Source organism: Sapajus apella, unplaced genomic scaffold (assembly GCF_009761245.1).
Source record: "Sapajus apella isolate SASKATOON/1434 unplaced genomic scaffold, GSC_monkey_1.0 scaffold123, whole genome shotgun sequence".
In the NCBI taxonomy this organism is placed as follows: Eukaryota; Metazoa; Chordata; class Mammalia; order Primates; family Cebidae; genus Sapajus; species Sapajus apella.
The window spans coordinates 1,052,433-1,070,237 of record NW_022437063.1 but is presented as its reverse complement, the minus strand read 5'-3'; the positions used below and the strand labels follow the sequence as shown (position 1 = coordinate 1,070,237).

Below are 17,805 nucleotides of genomic sequence, written 5' to 3'. Positions count from 1 at the left end.
TCTGGAAATGGTTTGGCGGGAGGGGCTGATGGGCTCTCCTGGTAGACTGTAAATGGAATGTGAGCAAAACAGAAGCCAGTAGAATGGATTTGCCATTTATTGGCATAGGAGACTGTGGGGAGAGCAGCTTGGGTTTGACACACCTGAGATGTCTGTTAGAGTTGCAAGGTGGACATCAAATGGGCAGTTGAATATTCAAAGCTGGGCTCTGAGAAGCAGCCAGGGCTCAAGGCAGACATTTGGGAGTCATCAGTGGGACATTGAAGCCACAGGATTGAACCACCAAGATGTCAGTATCGTCCTGAAGACTGAGTCCTAAAATGCTCCAGGCTTAGAGATGGGAAGAGGAGGAGGAACCAGCAAGGGAGACCGAGAAGGAGACTCCAGGGAGGATGGAGGAGGACAGAGAGTGGGCTCTGGAAGCCAAGTAGCAAAAGTGCTTCAAGGAAGAAGGGTCAAGCAGCTGTGTCAAAGGCGGCTGTGGGGACAGCAAGGTGAGGACTGAGAAGCAGCCCTTGGGTTTGACAAGGGAGAAGACTTTGGTCTTTGGTCACACCTTCAAGAACAGTGATTGGAGAGTTTTTTTTTTTTTTTTTAACCATCCCAATTTTGAGAGGAGTTTCACTGTTTTTTCCCAGGTTTGAGTGTAGTGGTGCGATCTTGTCTCACTGCAACCTCCACTTCTGGGGTTTAAGCGATTCTCCTACCTCAGCCTCCCGAGTAGCTGGGATTACAGGCATATGCCACTATGCCTGGCTAATTTTTTTATGTTTTTAGTAAAGACGGGTTTTCACCCTGATGGCCAGGCTGGTCTCAAACTCCAGACCTCAGGTGATCCACCGGCCTCAGCCTCCCAAATTGCTGGGATTATAGGAGAGAGCCACTGTACCAGGCCTGGAGAAATTTTAAGACAGGAGGACACATTGGAGATAATCTTGAGAGGGGATTTCAGTCTAGTGGAACAGGTGACTAGGGGAAGAGGTGAGGCAAGGAGGGAGGTTTTGTTTTGGAGACAGCAGCTCATCTTCACGGGGTGAGCCGAGAGTGAGTAGGGTGGGTAGGAGCACTTCCTTGCATGGGGACAGGCTCAGGGTCACATGTGGCGCGTAGCCCTGCCTGGCCGTAGGTAGGATTACAGTTATTCAACCCTTTATCCCTTACAACAGGTTGGGAGGCACCTGTCTCATCTGGGGGTGGAGCCAGACCAGCTGCAGTGGGGGTGGGGAATAGGAACGCTGTCTTTCAGTCGTTTCTGTTTTCTCTGTTAAACAAGAGGTAAGGTTGTCAGTAAAGCAGAAGGAGGTGGAAGGAGACATTGGAGATTAGGAGAGTGGAGAAGGTGAGAATGGCTGCGTGGATGGGGTACATGCGAGTGTGGGTGTGAGTGTTGGTGTGTGTGATTATATATACAAGTATGTGTGCATGTGAGTATATGCACAGGTGTGTGTGTGTGAATATACATGTGTGAGAATGATGGTGTGTAAGTACAGGTATGTGTGTATGTGAGTATATGTGCGTGTATGTGTGTGAATATATGTGTTGAGTGATGGTGTGTGTGTGAGTATATGTGCATGTGTGTGAATATATGTGTGAGAGAGTGATGGTGTGAGTGTGTGAGAATATATGCAGGTTTGTATGAGTATATGAGCATGTGAATATATGTATATGTGAGTGATGGTGTATGTGAATATATGCAGGTTTGTGTGTAAATATATATGTATGTGAGGCATGGTGTGTGTGTGAATATATGCAGGTGTATGAGTAATGTGCATGTGTGTGAATATATGTGTATGTGAGTGACAAGTGTGTGAGTATATGCAGGTGTGTGTGCATGTGAGTATATGTGCATGTGTGTGAATATATGTGGTTAGTGATGGTGTGTGTGTGAGTATATGCAGGTGTGTGTGTATGTGTATGTGTGTGTGAATATATGTGAGTGATGGTGTGAATGTGAGTATATGCAGGTATGTGAGTATATGCATGTGTGTGTGAATATATGTGTATGTGAGTGATGGTGTGAATGTGAGTGATGTGTGTGTGAGTATATGCAGGTGTGTGTGCATGTATCTGTGCATGTATGTGTGTGTGAATATACATGTGAGTGAGAGTATATCCAGGTGTGTGTGTATATGTGCATGTGTGAGTGAAATTGTGTGAGAGTGATGGTGTGTGTTAGGATGTGCATGTGTGTGAATATATGTGGTTAGTGATGGTGTGAGTGTGAGTATATGCAGGTGTCTGCATGTATGTGTGTGTGTGAATATATGTCTGAGTGATAGTGTAAGTGTGTGCGTGAGTATATGCAGGTGTGTGAGAGTATATGCACAGATGTGTGTGTGTGTGAGTGATGCTGTGAGTGTGTGTGAGTATATGCAGGTGTGTGTGCATGCGAATATCCGTGCATGTGTGTGTGAGAGTGATGATGTGTGCGGGTGGACCATGGCAGTAAAGAGGGGTTACCGTGCAGCACCTGTCCTGTTGGAGTTAATGGTCTCAAGTTAGGAGAGCCAGGGAGGTGCTCATGGTGTGTTTCTATCCAGCTACCTCAAGCCATTTGGATGGGTTTGGAAGAGGCAGTGAGTTGGGTTTACCCCAGGTTAGGGTCTCACCCAGAGAGTAGGAGGGGACAGAGGGGAGGAGGGAATCAAGCATATATGTGAAGCGGCAAGGTGCAGACGGAAGGGTTAGGAAGGAAGTGAAGCTGGGAGAAGTGGAGGAGTGTGGAGGGAGGCAGGAGTCCAGGGGAGGGCCTGGTAGGTCAAGGCAGTGGGCTTTGGGCACCCAAAGGAGTAAGCTGGAAAGAAGGAGGTGGGTGGCTGCAGCATGTGGCTGGGTTGTGCAGAGTCAGCAGTCCTTGGTAATAACAAGGGGTGGAGAGTGAGCAAGGAGCAGTCAGTTTCCCTATTTGACATTGGGGAAATGGTACCTCCTTCCGGGGCTGTGGAAGGATTCCTTCACATAGCTCTGTGCTTCTTTCCTTTGAATGTAAGTAGTTTAAGGGCAAGAGCACAACTGGGTGCCCCCGTGCATCCACAGGGCTTATCTGAATGCTGGGCGCGTCTGTGCGCCCAATGGATCTCATTTGCTGAATTTGGAGAAGTCTCTACAAAACTTTTCTGTGATATCTTTAAAAAATTTAGAGGGGTTGAAATATACAGTCATATTTTCCAGCTCCTAGTAAAAATAGTTTGCATATGGCTGTGAAAAATAAAAATTGTACAAGTCCAGCTATGCCAGAACTGTAGTTTTTAAGTATCAATTAACAAAAAAGATTTTTTTCATATGGCCTTAAAAGGGAATGAATTGTGTATGAGACTTATTGCTTTACATCAGAAAGAGATTTTTTAAAAATTACTAAGACCATTTACAGAGAAAATTGCCTTGAAAACATTCAATAAATGCAAAGTGTTCTTTTTTCCATACACATGTCATTTTTGCAATGCCTACCACTGTGAGTCTTTGAAAACATTTTATTTTATAAGAAGTATTAAAAAAAACTTTCACATTTTTATTACCATTTGGTTTCTAACACTAGATCTTTTGACTTTTCCTAAATCACTTTTTATACATAGGTTTTCAAAAACATTAAGACTGTTATGAAAGCCTTTAAGCTCATTGATGTTAACAGGACTGGACTGGTTCAACCGCAGGAGCTAAGAAGGGTTCTGGAGACCTTCTGTTTGAAGTTAAGAGACGAGGAATACGAAAAGTAAGCAAATGAAGGCACGGTGAGAGATTGCTCAGCAGAACTTTTAACCAATTTCAAAATGTGACCTCTTGGGTTCATTGGCTTCTTCCATCTCTCATCCTCTGCCCCACCCCACCAACCTTCTTTTCTCAAAGAAGCGCTCAATGGACATTCTCTCATGTTCCTAAAGCTCCCCATGAATTCTCAAAAATGAGAGCTAATGGTTCCGATTCCTTAAGCACCCTTGGGGTACATCCTCTGGCCTGCGGCTTTGAACACATCCAGGTTATTGGAGTGATCCATCACCAGTTGTTTCTTTCCCCACTTGGCACCGTGCCCCCCCATCCCACATATTTCTAGTTCACTCTTGATGTTTACAGAAAGCCTGGGGTTAGGAGAAGAATGACAAATTTCAGTATTCATGTGTTTGTCGCTGTGCTCCCCGTTGGCTCTGCATCCTGATACAATAACGGAGACTTAATTTCCCTTTGAGGACTACTGTTGCTGAGGTGGGGGGCGGGATGCAGCAGGAGGATGATGAACAACAGAATATTTAGCTGCCTCATGGCATTTGAACACCACCACCACCTGCTCCTGGTCCAAGGGCAGCACACAGAAGCCTGCGGGCATTTTTTTTTTTTTTTTGAGCCTTCTGTAAACTCCAGATTATTTAGAAGAAGCCAAATGTTCGGCTTCTGTGGCTACCTGAGTTTTGAGTGAAAGCCACTGGAAGGAGGGCCCACGTCTAGCTTCATTTTGACAGTACTCCACCAGGAGGTCCGTTCTCTCTTCGTGCCTTTTCCTAAACACTTTTCTCATTACCCTCCAGACCGTTAACAAAAGCACCAAGCCTCCTTTCACCAGGAGCCCAAGCTTCTCGCACGGCATTGGCGTTCTAAGTTGCTATGAAAATGGGTCCCTGTGGCTCCTTGCAGCTCATGAAGGCGATGTTGCTGCAGAGTAGAAGAATTTGCCGCAGAGGCAAGGAAGTCTAGAGGGCATGTGACATGTCACTGAAGCTGCAGGGTCTGAAAATCAGCAGGCAGACTTTTAAAAAATGACGTCTCCTACTCTTTTGAATATCTTTTTCTTTTCTTTTCCTCTTTATAACCCACCTCAGAATATAAAAGACATAATAGATGTTTTAATTTTTACATCTTTTCCGGCTGGGAAAGTGTCCAGAATAAGATCCAAACAAAACAAATTAAATAATTTTGTGCACGCAATTATAGAACAGAGGCAGCACTCTTCTAAAACAGGCAATCAAAAAACAAAACAGTGTTTTATTTGACAATAAACCTTGTGTTTGGCACTGCAGTCTCCAACCTAGTAAATCTATAAAAATTGTTACTGTCTGTTTCCCCATCTCATAAGTATTGAATAATAAAGAACTCCACAAGTTTTTATTTGAGATTTTTTTAAGCCTCAAAAACAATGCTATTTTCATGATAAGGCTTGAGAAACTAAACATAATAGAATTGCTTTGCTTTAGACTAAGAAACACAGAAGATCAAAAGTAGACCATTTCTTCAATTGCTTTAATGCTTTTCTTATTGAAGCTCAAGAATACACTCTTTCCTGGAGAAGCTGCTTCAGTATTAACTTTGTCTTTTTTTATTTTTGTGCAGGAAACACAATACATTTTTGAATCCTTTCTTTTATCTAACAGCTTTCTATTTCATATCAACATTCGGCTCTTGGTGTGGTAGAAATGGCCCAGGCTTTGAAGTCAGGCTGCTGGAGGTGAAGGCGTGCTCTCTCGTCCCTGGTTCTGGGGCTTCAGGATAGCTCCTGGGCCTTGTCAAGACTCAGTTTTCTCTTAAAGAAATGGGGACTGGTGGCTGGGCGCGGTGGCTCACGCCTGTAATCCCAGCACTTTGGGAGGCCGAGGAGGGCAGATCACGAGGTCAAGAGATCGAGGCCATCCTGGTCAACATGGTGAAATCCTGTCTCTACTAAAAATACAAAAATTAGCTGGGCATGGTGGCACACGCCTGTAGTCCCAGCTACTCGGGAGGCTGAGGCAGGAGAATAGCTTGAACCTGGGAGGCAGAGGTTGCAGTGAGCTGAGATCTCGCCACTGCACACTAGCCTGGTGACAGTGCAAGACTCCGTCTCAAAAAAAAAAAAAAAGAAATGGGGACTGAGCAGCCCACCTCTTAGGGCTGGGATGAAGACTCAACGTAATGTACATAACATGCCTGTGATGCACTTGCACATAGTAGGGCTAATTTCATGGTAACCATATCATTATCATAAAGAATCCATGAATGCCCTTTACCCTGTGATGCCCTGCTTCATTTAGGCCACAGAATACTGTCCAAACTACATAAGAGGCCAGAGAGAAAATCACCACCAAGCCTTCTACTTAATCAGAATATCCCAAAACCCATCGAGTTTTCTATTTCCTTTCCCATCTCCCTCCAGTCTACGCTCCACTGCCCTGGAGGCCAGCATGTTTGACATAGGTGAAATAATTTATGAGCAGCTTTGTAAAACCAGCAAACAAATCACTGCAGTGCAGCCTGTTGCCTGAGCAGATGACTGAAGCCCAGTTCCAGGTGGTGACGATGGAGAGGTTTATGAGCTGAGTGGAGTCATACCCTTCTCCCCTCAATTAGGCCTTCTGGTTTCTCAAGCCTACCACCTCATTTTCACAAGACAGAGACCGTGGATGAAAGATGAAGCTGTTTAGGGAGTTTCAGTGTTAACATCTGGCAGCTATCACACCTAGAGATCATTTATCTTATTGAAACAATAGGCATGATTCATCAAAGTGGAAAAAAAAAAGGTATGCATTGAAATAACTACATGACATTACTCTTTGTTAAATTTGGAAAACAGAAAAATAAATACTTTAAGTGATAATTACTAAATTTTTAGAAAGCAGTATGAGATTAGATAATTATAGAAATCAACACATATGGAGATAATATAACCAAACATTTAAAAACTGTCAATTTTTAGAAATGTAATAACACAGAAATGATCTAGAAAACCATTTATCAAGTAGAAGACTTGAATAAAATGGAACATTTATTTTAAAAATGCAAACATCCTATTTATCTTAACTCTAAAGAAGGTTATTTTGGCCAGGCACAGTGGTTAAGGCCTATAATTCCAACGCTTTAGGAGGCTGAGGTGAGCAGATCACTTGAGGCCAGGAGTTTGAGACCAGCCTGGCCAACATGGCGAAACCCTGTCTCTACTAAAAATACAAAAATTAGCCAGGCGTGCTGGTGCATGCCTGCAATGCCAGCTACTCGGCAGGCTGAGGTGCGAGCATCACTTGAACTGGGAGGTGGAGGTTGCAGTGAGCTGAGATCACAGCACCGCACTCCAGCCTGGGCAACAGAGCAAGATTCTGTCTCAAAAAAAAAAAAAGTATCTCAGTATATTTTAGGGATAGACAGTGGTTCACTGTTTTAAAAATGTCTTATTTTATATGTTACATATAAAAATCACAGAATGCTTCAAGAGAAGCCTTGCCCCCTCCACCATCCCCTGTTGTGAAGCCATATGCCATCTGTGAGCCTCAGTTTCTCTCTGGACAAAGGACACGCTCAGTCAAGATCATCTCTGCTGGCTCCTTCACGCAGCTCTCCATTTCCCGGCTTATGGAAATGTTGTGCTGGCTGACTCCTTTCCCTCCAATTATTAAAGGCAAGTGGGACCTGCTTCTGCTGTCGGAGTGGAGAGGCGGCTGCCATGCAGACAAAGCCCCAGGTCCCCTCTCGCCAGAGGAGGGAGAAACTCCTTAGATGCTGCCTAGGTTGGGACATTCCTCAACAGATCCAGCAACATTTCTGTCTCACTCTAATCTCTATGCATCCATCTGTAGGCTGAAGAAGTGATCTCGAAGTAGGTGCATTTTAAAAAAAGAGTCTGACAGTAAAATTTTCTGGGGTTTACTTTTTAATTCCCTCTGTAGCTCGAAACAGACATTAAAATTAATGCCAGCCTGAGTGTAAAGGATACCTTAGTAGCAAACTTACCTCATTTTAGATTCACAGTTCTTTATTTCTAAAGAGCATTTGTGTTTTAGGTTTTCGAAACACTACAACGTCCACAAAGATACTGCAGTAGATTACAATGTGTTTTTGAAGAATCTCAGCATAAATAATGACTTGAACCTTAGATATTTTGTGGGAAATCAAGGTAAGTATTTTTAAAGTATATAGCTAAAGATTTCAATATCTTTTGGCATGGTAATTCCTTTTCTTTGAATCCTTACTGAGGAAATACTTTCAAATATAGAAAATACATTATCTACAAAGCTAGCCATGGTATAAGAATAACGTGAATGCCTAACAATGGGAAAAGCCTAAGTGAGTCACAGCACAGCCACGCGGGGACATCAGCAGCCAGGAACAGTGACCTCCACGAAGAGCTAATGATAACGCAGGGGATGTGTATGGAATATCTGCAGCGGACTGGAAAACATTCCAAAATACTCAGCTTGTCCTTAAGGGAGACACCCCTGGGTGTGATTTTCTTCTTTCTGCTGCTTCTGTGTTTTCAAAATTTTTTCTTGAATGATGGGAAAAATCTTAATAGAAAAGGGCAGATAGCTGGGTAATTTACAGTTATATTAGACATGCAAAGCCAAGTCATTAGATAGAACCTTGAGGCAGAGTAAGTCTCCTCATTCTAACAGCCTTTACCCCGGCTCCCTTGATACAATGCCCAGGGTTGTTGGCCTGTTGGGTGGCTTTGGAGAGAGTCAGGGTCCAGTTCTTGAATGTATGGCTAATGCAATCGGATCCTCTCCCTTCCCAGCCTTGGGTCATTTTCCTGGCCTTAAATGAGATTTCCCGTCCATGGGTTTGGTGCTTCAGGAGTTACTGCCTGTGTATGGCTTGCAGAAAATGGGTTGTCACTGTCTGGTTTCAACTTAATTCAGAGCAGCAAATATTCCTGGAGCACCTTCTATGATTCTCAGATCCGTCTCAGTAGCAAGCTGAAAAATGACAGATTCTCAGGTTTCAGCCTGGTTCCACTAACCAAGCTTGCTTATGGCAGACTCCAGTGTTCTAGTTTCTGAGGCCTCCTGTGCCAAGTGCCATGCAAAGCATGTTCCTGTGTCGTCTCTTTATATTCCCCACGGCTGCGTGAGGCAGGTGCCAATGCCACCAGGAAGAGACTGAAGTAAACAATCGAACCAAGCCCACTACCCAGAAATAACCACTGTCCACAGGATTCCTGGCATCTGTCCATGGCACATATATGGAAAGAAGAGCTAGGCAGAAAGAAATGCATTTGGAAAAATGGGTTTGTGTAGATGCTGTTCTCTGTAAGAATTTACTTGTACTTGAGTGTATCAGAAAAACAGAAATTTAAATGAAACTCAAGAAAATGATGACTACATCCTGGCTATTTATCTTGAATATAATATCTACAGGTCACATTTTCCCCCTTCAATATGTTGTAGACTTTGGTCTGTTGTCCTCTGGTACTGAGTATGGCTGTGGAAAAGTCTGAGGCCTGCTTCATTTTCTTTCTTATTGGTGATTTGTTTTCTCTAGCTGATTGCCTGAGTCATTTATACTGGAACTCCCTCCCTCCCTCCCTCTCTCTCTTTCCCTCCCTCCCTCCCTCCCTCCCTCTCTCTCTCTCCCTCCCTCTCTCCCTCTCCTTCCCTCCATCCTTCTCTCCCTCCCTCCCTCTCTTGCTTCCTTCCTTCCTGCCTTCCTTCCCTCCCTCTTCCTTCCCTTCCCTCCCCTCTCCACCTCTTCCTCCCTTCCCTTCCCTCCCCTGCCCCTTCCTTTCTTTCCTTCTTCCCTTCCTTCTTCCTTTCTGACAAGGTCTTGCTTGCTCTGTTGCCCAGGCTTGAGTGCAATGGTATGATCATAGCTCATTGCAGCCTCGACCTCCTGAGCAATTCCAGCACTTTGGACTCAAGCATTCCTCCCACTTCAGCCTCCCAAATAACTGGGACCACAGACACGAACCACCACACCTGGCTAATTAAAAAAAAAAAATTGTACAGACAGGGTCTCACTATGTTGCCAGGCTGATCTCAAACTCCTGAGCTCAAGTGATCCTCCTGCCGCTACACAGTCCCAAAGAGCTGGGATTACAGGCGTATGCCACCATGCCCAGCCTGTCCCTGAATTTTGGTGGCATAACTAGTATATGTCTTAGTGTTGTGCCTTCTGCATCTGTTTTTCAGATCACAGTATATTTTCAATCTGCAAACTCAGTTCTCTCTTTATTTCAAGAATGTTTAGTGACATAGATCTTTGAACACATCTTTCATTTTCCAGATTGTTAACTTCAGGGAAGCAGATTGTCCTTATGCTGGATGGTCATTGTTTTTCCTGTCTATGAAATTTTCTCTCTGTGTGTTTCATTCTCTTTGTCTTTTTCCTCTGTATTCATGGTGATTGTTTTAGATCTTTTATCTATACCTGTAATTTGATTTTCACCAAGGTCTGGTCTGTTCTGTACTGTTTCTAATTTACTTACCAGATCTATAATGTTGTTTCTTTAGGTCTATAATATTATTTTCCATCTTATTTTGTTGGTTTATCATCTTGTCATTAGACTCTCATTTGACTGAGTTTACGTTCTTACAGAGAGAATCTGTAGAGTAATTTTGTACCTGGAGTTATGTTTTCTTCCAAGGTGGGATCTCTGCCTTGTGTACATTATGTTCCTCTCCTTCCTTCACTATCTACTTCTGGAGAGTTTGCATACTTTCACGAAATTTGGGTAAACTGAGTATTTTCTATTTCACATTACTACTTCTATTGACTTTTTATTATTATTAATTTTTTTGGTGCTTGTTCTATGGTGATACGGTTTGGATATTTGTCTCTTCCAAATCTCATGTTGAAATATGATCCCCAGGCCAGGCATAGTGACTTAGGTCTGTAATCCCAGCACTTTGGGAGGCTGAGGCAGGACGATCACTTGAGGCCAGGAGTCCAAGGACCAGCCTAAGCAACATGAGTGAGAGCCTGTCTCTATTTAAAAAAAAAAGAAATGTGATCCCCAGTGTTGGAGGTTGGACCTAGTGGGAGGTATGTGTCTCATTGGGGTAGATTCCTCATGAATAGCTTGGTGCCCTTGCCATGGTAATGAGTGAGTTCCTGCTCTGTTAGTTCACACAAGAGCTGGTTGTTTACAGGTCACAGACACCTCCCCCTCTCTGCCTTGTCCCTCTCTCACCACATGATGCACTTGCTCCCTGTTCACCTTCCACCACCAGTAAAAAGCTTCTTGAAAGAAAACCTAGGCAATACCATTCAGGCCATAGGCATGGGCAAAGACTTCATAACTAAAACACCAAAAGCAATGGCAACAGAAGCCAAAATTGACAAATGGGATCTAATTAAACTAAAGAGCTTCTGCACAGCAAAAGAAACTATCATCAGAGTGAACAAGCACCCTACAGAATGGGAGAAAATTTTTGCAATCTATCCATCTAAGAAAGGTCTAATATCCAGAATCTACAAGGAACTTAAACAAACTTACAAGAAAAAAACAACCCCAACAAAAAGTAGTCAAAGGATGTGCACAGGCACTTCTCAAAAGAAGACATTTATTCTACCAACAAACATGGAAAAAACCTCATCATCAGTGGTCATTAGAGAAATGCAAATCAAAAGCACATTGAGATACTATCTCATGCCAGTTAGAATGGTGATCATTAAAAAATAGGGAGACAACAGATGCTGGAGAGGATGTGGAGAAATAGGAACACTTTTATACTGTTGGTGGGAGTGTAAATTAGTTCAACATTGTGGAAGACAGTGTGGGAATTCCTTAAGGATGTAGAACCAGAAATACCATTTGACTCAGCAGTCTCATTACTGGGTATATACCCAAAGGATTAGAAATCATTCTACTATAAAGACATATGCACACATATGTTTATTACAGCACTATTTACAGTAGCAAAGACTTGGAAACAACCTAAATGCCCATCAATGATAGACTGGCACATATATGCCATGGAGCACTGTGCAGCCATAAAAAAGAATGAGTTCATGTCCTTTGCAGGGACATGGATGAAGCTGGAAACCATTATTCTCTGCAAACTAACACATCATTCTCAGCAAACCAAACACCACATATTCTCACTCATAAGTGAGAGTTGAACAATAAGAACACATGGACACAGGGAGGGGAACATCACACACTGGGACCTGCCGTGGGCTGGGGGTAAAAGAGGAGGGATAGCATTAGGAGAAATATCTGATGCATGCGGGGCTTAAAACCTAATGATGGGTTGATGGGTACAGCAAACTACCATGGCACATGTAACAAACCTGCACATTCTGTACATGTATCCCAGAACTTAAACTATAATTTAAAAAGAAAAAAAAGCTCCTTGAAGCAGAGCAGATGCTGGTGCCATACTTGTACAGCCTGCAGAACCATAAGCCAAATGAGCCCCTTTTTATAAATTATCTAGTCTCAGGTATTCCTTGATAGCAATGCAAAGCAGACTAATAACTAAAGTTTATAATATGCATCTTTGATTAATGAGAACCTACCTCTAAGTAATATAGTGATTTGTATGCAGTGTGTGGACCTTTCAACAGTGTTTTCCTAATTCTTCTCTCCCCAAGCTTTGTTATGTTGCTGCCCTACATTGTACTTTTACATATACCATAAACATATAATATATTGCTACAGCTCCTATTGTTCCACTGAGATTTCCTATCTGTGCATTCAGTAGAAATATACTTTCTTTTACATTCTCACTGTTATTTTAAAACTTTAAATTTTTTTAAATGCTTATTTATTTTTTTTTCTTTTTGAGATAGGGTCTTTCTCTGTTGCCCAGGCTGGAGTGCAGTGGTGCAATTATAGCTTACTGCAACCTCAAACTCCTGGCCTCAAGCAATCCTCCCACCTCAGCCTCAGGAGTAGCTAGGACTACAGGCACGCCACTATGCTTGGCTAACTTTTAAAATTATTTTTTGTAGAGATGGCATCTCACTGTCATGCCCAGGCTAGTCTCAAACTCCTAACATCAAGTGATCTCCCTGCCTCACTCAGCCTCCCAACATGCTGGGATTACAGGCGTGAGCCCCTGCACTTGGCTGCTTTAAACTTTTTATCTGCTAATTCCAACATCTAGGTCATCTCGGGGTTTGGGTTTTCTAAATTGTTTTCTACATTGTACCATAAGAAGTAAGGGTCTTTATTGATTATCTTTTTTCTTGAATGTGAATCACAGTTTCCTGAGGTTTTTTTTCTCTCATAATTTTGAAATTTATTCTGGATATAGTAAATTTCTATAACCTTACATTATAGAAACTGTGAATTCTGTTATGTTCTGAAGAACTGTTTGTTTGTTTTAGCAGCCTGTTTACTTGGCTGCATTCAAATTCTCTCCTGGAGGTGGGAAATCTTCGTTTTGTTCTTTTAGCCTTAGATGGGCAGCTTGGTGTCTTCTCTGCACATCTGTAGTTCAGGAGTTAGCCAGAGATTTGGACAAAGTTTATTCACAGATATTGGAGATCCCCCTTTATGGCCTCTCTTCTTCTTGGGCTTTCCCTCCTTGCTTTCTGGCCTCTGTGGAAGGCCCAAACTCTGCCTTCCAATTCCTAAAGCTGGTAAGACCCTGAATTTATCTCCAAATTCTAGCCACTTAGCAGGATTCCAGCTGGGGCCTGCCCTCAGGCAAAAAGCCAAATCACAAGAAACTCACCGAGTAAGATTGCATTTTTCCAAGCGCCAGCTTCAGTTGTATCTGCATTCAGTTGCTCCCAGGGCCTTCAGATAGTTTTCTGTTCCTATTTTGCCCAGAGCTGTAAATGTTAGCTGCTAGAAGGGTGTATGAGCTAATCCACCAAAATTGGAAGCAAAACTTTCTGTCTACCCATACTCAGTTTCTTTTTGCTTCAATTTAGGCTGGCGGCTGGCTTTTTTTTTTTTGTGAATTTTTACATTTTTTCTTTTGCTGATTTCTTTAGGTATTGTAAGAAGGTAAGTTCTAGAATACAGTTTCAGTTTTGCTATGGACATCTTTTTGTTTGTTTTTGCATTTTATCAATAATTGGCAGCAGATTTTTAATAATGCATTATTTTATGTATCACTGATACGTAAATGAAAGGCATGTTTGATTTGATCCAGTTGTAAGCTACATATCCAGTCACTGTGTATATTCCTACTCTACAGCATTAGCTTACATTCTCATTGCTGCTTCCTAACTGGCATCACAGTCTAAAGCCTGTTGGCCTATCCCAATCTGTCTTCTATCGTTTATTAATCGTAAAATAAAATCTTATTTTCATACTGTTTTTCCCATTGAATACTTATCCTATAAATTTTATCATTGAAATTCAAATCCTCCAGTTAGGAGGCAAAACCATTTTGTGGATATTCTAAATTAAAGATGTGGTGGTTTGGGGTTATGGGGCATATAATATTAAATCTCTACACTAAGGCTCTCAAGACAGAGAGGCCTGTTTCTTGGTATATAGAAGGAAAAGATGAATTGCTGATACCAGCTGCTCATCTTCTCCACTGCCATCTTACCAGTTCAAAATCTTTAGCCCCAAAGTGTAAATCTCATGGTATCAGCATATTCTTTCTGGGTTGGTGTTATGGTTTGAATGTTTGTCCCCTCCAAATCTCATGTTGAAAATTAATCCCCAATGTAGCAGTATTAAGAGGTACAGCGTTTAAGAGGTGATTGAGTCATGAGAGGTCTGGATTAATCCATTCATGGGTTAATGGATTCATGGGTTATCATAAAAGTGAGTCTTTTATAAAAGCCAGTTTGGCTCTCAGCGTGCCTCCCTCTTGCCCTGTGATGCTTTCTGCCATGTTACAACACAGCATGAGGACCTTACCAGAAGCCAACCAGGTGCTGTCCTTTGACCTTGGACTGTGTAGCTTCCAGAACTGTAAGAAATACATTTCTTTTCTTTGTAAATTACTTAGTTTCAAGGATGTAGTTATAACAACATAAAAAAGGACTAAGATAGAAAATTGATATAGAGAAGAGGGGTTGTTGCTGTACAGATAACTGCAAATATGGAAGCAACTTTGGAACTGGGTAATTGGCAAAGACTGGAAGTATTTGAAGAAGCCGGCTAGAAAAAGCCTGTATTGTCATGAGCAAAGCATTATGGGTGATTCTGGTGAGGGCTTGGAAGAAGTGACGACAAGAGAAAGTCTCAAGCTTTTTAGAGATTACTTAAGCGGTTGTGACCAGAATGTTGATAGAAATATGGACAGTAGGCTGGGTGCAGTGGCTCATGCCTGTAATCCTAGCACTTTGGAAGGCCAAGGCAGGTGGATCATTTGAGGTCAGAAGTTTGAGACCAGCCTGGCCTACATGGTGAAACCCCCTCTCTACTAAAAGTACAAAAAAATTAGCCAGGCATGGTGGTGTGTGCCTGTAATCCCAGCTACTTGGGAGACTGAGGCAGGATAATCACTGAAACCTGTGAGGCAGAGGTTGCAGTGAGCAGAGATCCTGTCACTGCACTCCAGCCTGGGAGAGCAAGACTCCATCTCAAAAAAAAAAAAAAAAAAAAAAGTATGGATAATAAAGACCATTCTGACAAGGTCTGAGATAGAAATGAGGGACAAAGTATTGGAAACTAAAGTAAAGGCCATCCTTGTTATATAGTTGCAAACTTGGGTGCATTGTATCCATGCCATAGAGTTGTGTGACTGGCTGAGCTTGAGAGTGCTGAACTGGGATATCTGGTGAAAGACATTTCTAAGCAGCAAAGTGTTCAAGGTGCTGCATGGTTACTTTTGGCCACTTACAGTGAGATTTGGAAGCAAAGGGATGACAAAGATAAAACTGATAATCATGAAGGAAGTGCAGCCTGGCCACAGGCAGGATGAAAAAGCATGTTCACAAGAACAAAATAAGGATGTGGCTGAATGACTCATTGTTAAAGAGATTCGCATAAATAGAAAGGACCCTCTTATCACAGACCCAAAGCCATAGGAGGGCATAACCGTTTTTGACAATTACCCTGGGGCTCCCTCCATTGGCTTGCTGCCCAGGCCCACCTCTGGACTCTGTCCCCCACATTCTGGTGCAGGGCTCCTTGGCCCCAGCTGTGGCTTAGATGCCTCTCTGAAAAGTACAAGCTGTAAAGCTTGATGGCAGCACACTGTGGCTCAAGTGGACTCAAATATGGCTTACGCCACAGCTCTGGAAGGTGCAAGCAGTAAGCCTTGACACTATCTATGAGGTGCTAATTCTGCAGGTGTGTAGAACGTAAGAGCTGTAGAGGCATCTCAGAGGATGTATCAGAAAGGCCGAGGACACAGGCAGAGATTTGTTGCAGGAGTGGAGTCACTGTTGAAAGCCCCTTCTAGGGCAATGCTGAGTGGTGATGGGCTGGTCAGAGCTAGTGCAAGCCTCAAGATTCCAGAACTCTGTAGCCACCTGCAGCATGCAATGTCCACGTGGAAAAGCTGTAGACAACAGTGTGTAGCTCCAAACCATCAGAGCAGACCCATACGCTAAGCTTAGCAAAGCCACAGGGCAGGGTTGCCCATTGTCTTTGGGGACTGTTCCTGTTCTTTTTCTCCACCATGTTTTGACACAGCAAAGGCCCTCATTAGAAGTCACCAGAGGTGTCTGCCCAATCTTGAACTTCCCAGCCTGTGAACCATGAGCTAAATAAACCTCTTTCCTTATAAATTACCCAGTCTCAGATACTCTGTTACAGCAACACAAAATGGGCTAAGACAGTTGGATTGTGATGGAAATGGTTTTATTTGAGCCAGGGACTGACTACTTTGAATTCCCCTCTTACTAACTTGTTTTAAAAAAGCCAAAAAGCCAGTGAATCCAGACAGGTCCCAGGGTATCAACCAAACAAAGAAGAAAATACAGGCATATCTATGTGTGTTCTGCCTGCTCCACCAACTGGCCATTTCCCCGTCTCTGTCATTCCCCTCAGGTCTCCCTATTCCCTGAGACTCAACAATATTATAATCATGCCAGTTAACAACCCTACAATTGCCTCGAAGTGTTCAAGTGAAAGGAACTCAGCGTAAGTCAAGAGCTAGAAATGACTAAGCTTGGTAAGGAAGGAATATCAAAAGCCATGATAGTTTGAAAGCTAGGCTTCTTGTGCCAAACAGTTAGCCAAGTTGTAAATGCAAACAAAAAGTTCTCGAAGGAAATGTAAAGTGCTACTTCAGTGAACACATGAATATTGAGAAAGTGAAACAACCATATTGCTGATATGGAGAAAGTTCGAGTGGTCTGTATTGAAGACCAGAGCAGCCACAACATTTCCTTACACCAGCGCCTAATCCAGAGCAAGATCGTGGCTCTCTTTAATTCTGTGAAGGCTGAGAGATGGGAGGAAGCTGTAGAAGAAAAGATGTAAGCTAGCAGAGGTTGGTTCATGAGGTTTAAGGAAAGAAGCCATCTCCAGAACATAAAAGTGCAAGATGAAGTAGCAAGTGCTGATGGAGAAGCTGGAGCGAGTTACCCAGGAGACTCAGTTGAGATCATTGATGAAGGTGGCTGTGCTGAACAGCAGATTTTAAACAGAATAGCCTTATATTGGAAGAAGATGCCATTTAGAACTTCCTTAAGCTAGACAGTAGTCAATAGCTGGCTTCAAAGCCTCAAAGAACAGTTTGACCCTCCTGGGAGAGGCTAATACAGCTAATGACTTTAGGCTGAAGCCAGTGCTCATTTGCCATTCTGAAAATTCTGGGGCTGTTAAGAATGATGCTAATTTTACTCTGCTGTGCTCTATAAATGGAACAACAAAGCCTAGATGGCAGCATGTCTGTTTACTGCATGATTTACTGAATGTTTTAGGCTCACTATTGAGACCTACTGCTCAGAAAAGATTTCTTTCAGAATAATACTGCTCATTAATAATGCACCTGGTCACCCAAGTGATCTGATGGAGATGTACAAGGAGATTAATGTTGTTTTCATGCCTGCTAACACAACGTCCATTCTGCAGCCCATGGATCAAGGAGCAGTTTCAATTTTCAAGTCCTATTATTTAAGAAATACATTTTGTAAGTCTACAGCTGCTACAAATAGTGGTTCCTCTGATGAATCTGAGAAAACCTTTTGGAAAGGGTTCACCATTTTAGATGCCATTAGAACATTTCTGATTCATAGGAGGAGGTCAAAATATCAACATGAATA

The 17,805-nt window shown here is 42.6% G+C and overlaps 1 protein-coding gene across 1 annotated transcript in view; it reads left to right on the top strand.

The window, feature by feature from the left end:
- Positions 1-17,805, top strand: part of EFCAB6 (EF-hand calcium binding domain 6) — a 274,701-nt gene that overhangs the window by 78,242 nt on the left and 178,654 nt on the right. Inside the window, exons 7-8 of the mRNA XM_032261403.1 lie at positions 3,573-3,709; positions 7,734-7,846. Of these exons, the coding sequence (XP_032117294.1) occupies positions 3,573-3,709; positions 7,734-7,846 (250 nt within the window). The remainder of the gene's footprint in view (positions 1-3,572; positions 3,710-7,733; positions 7,847-17,805) is intronic.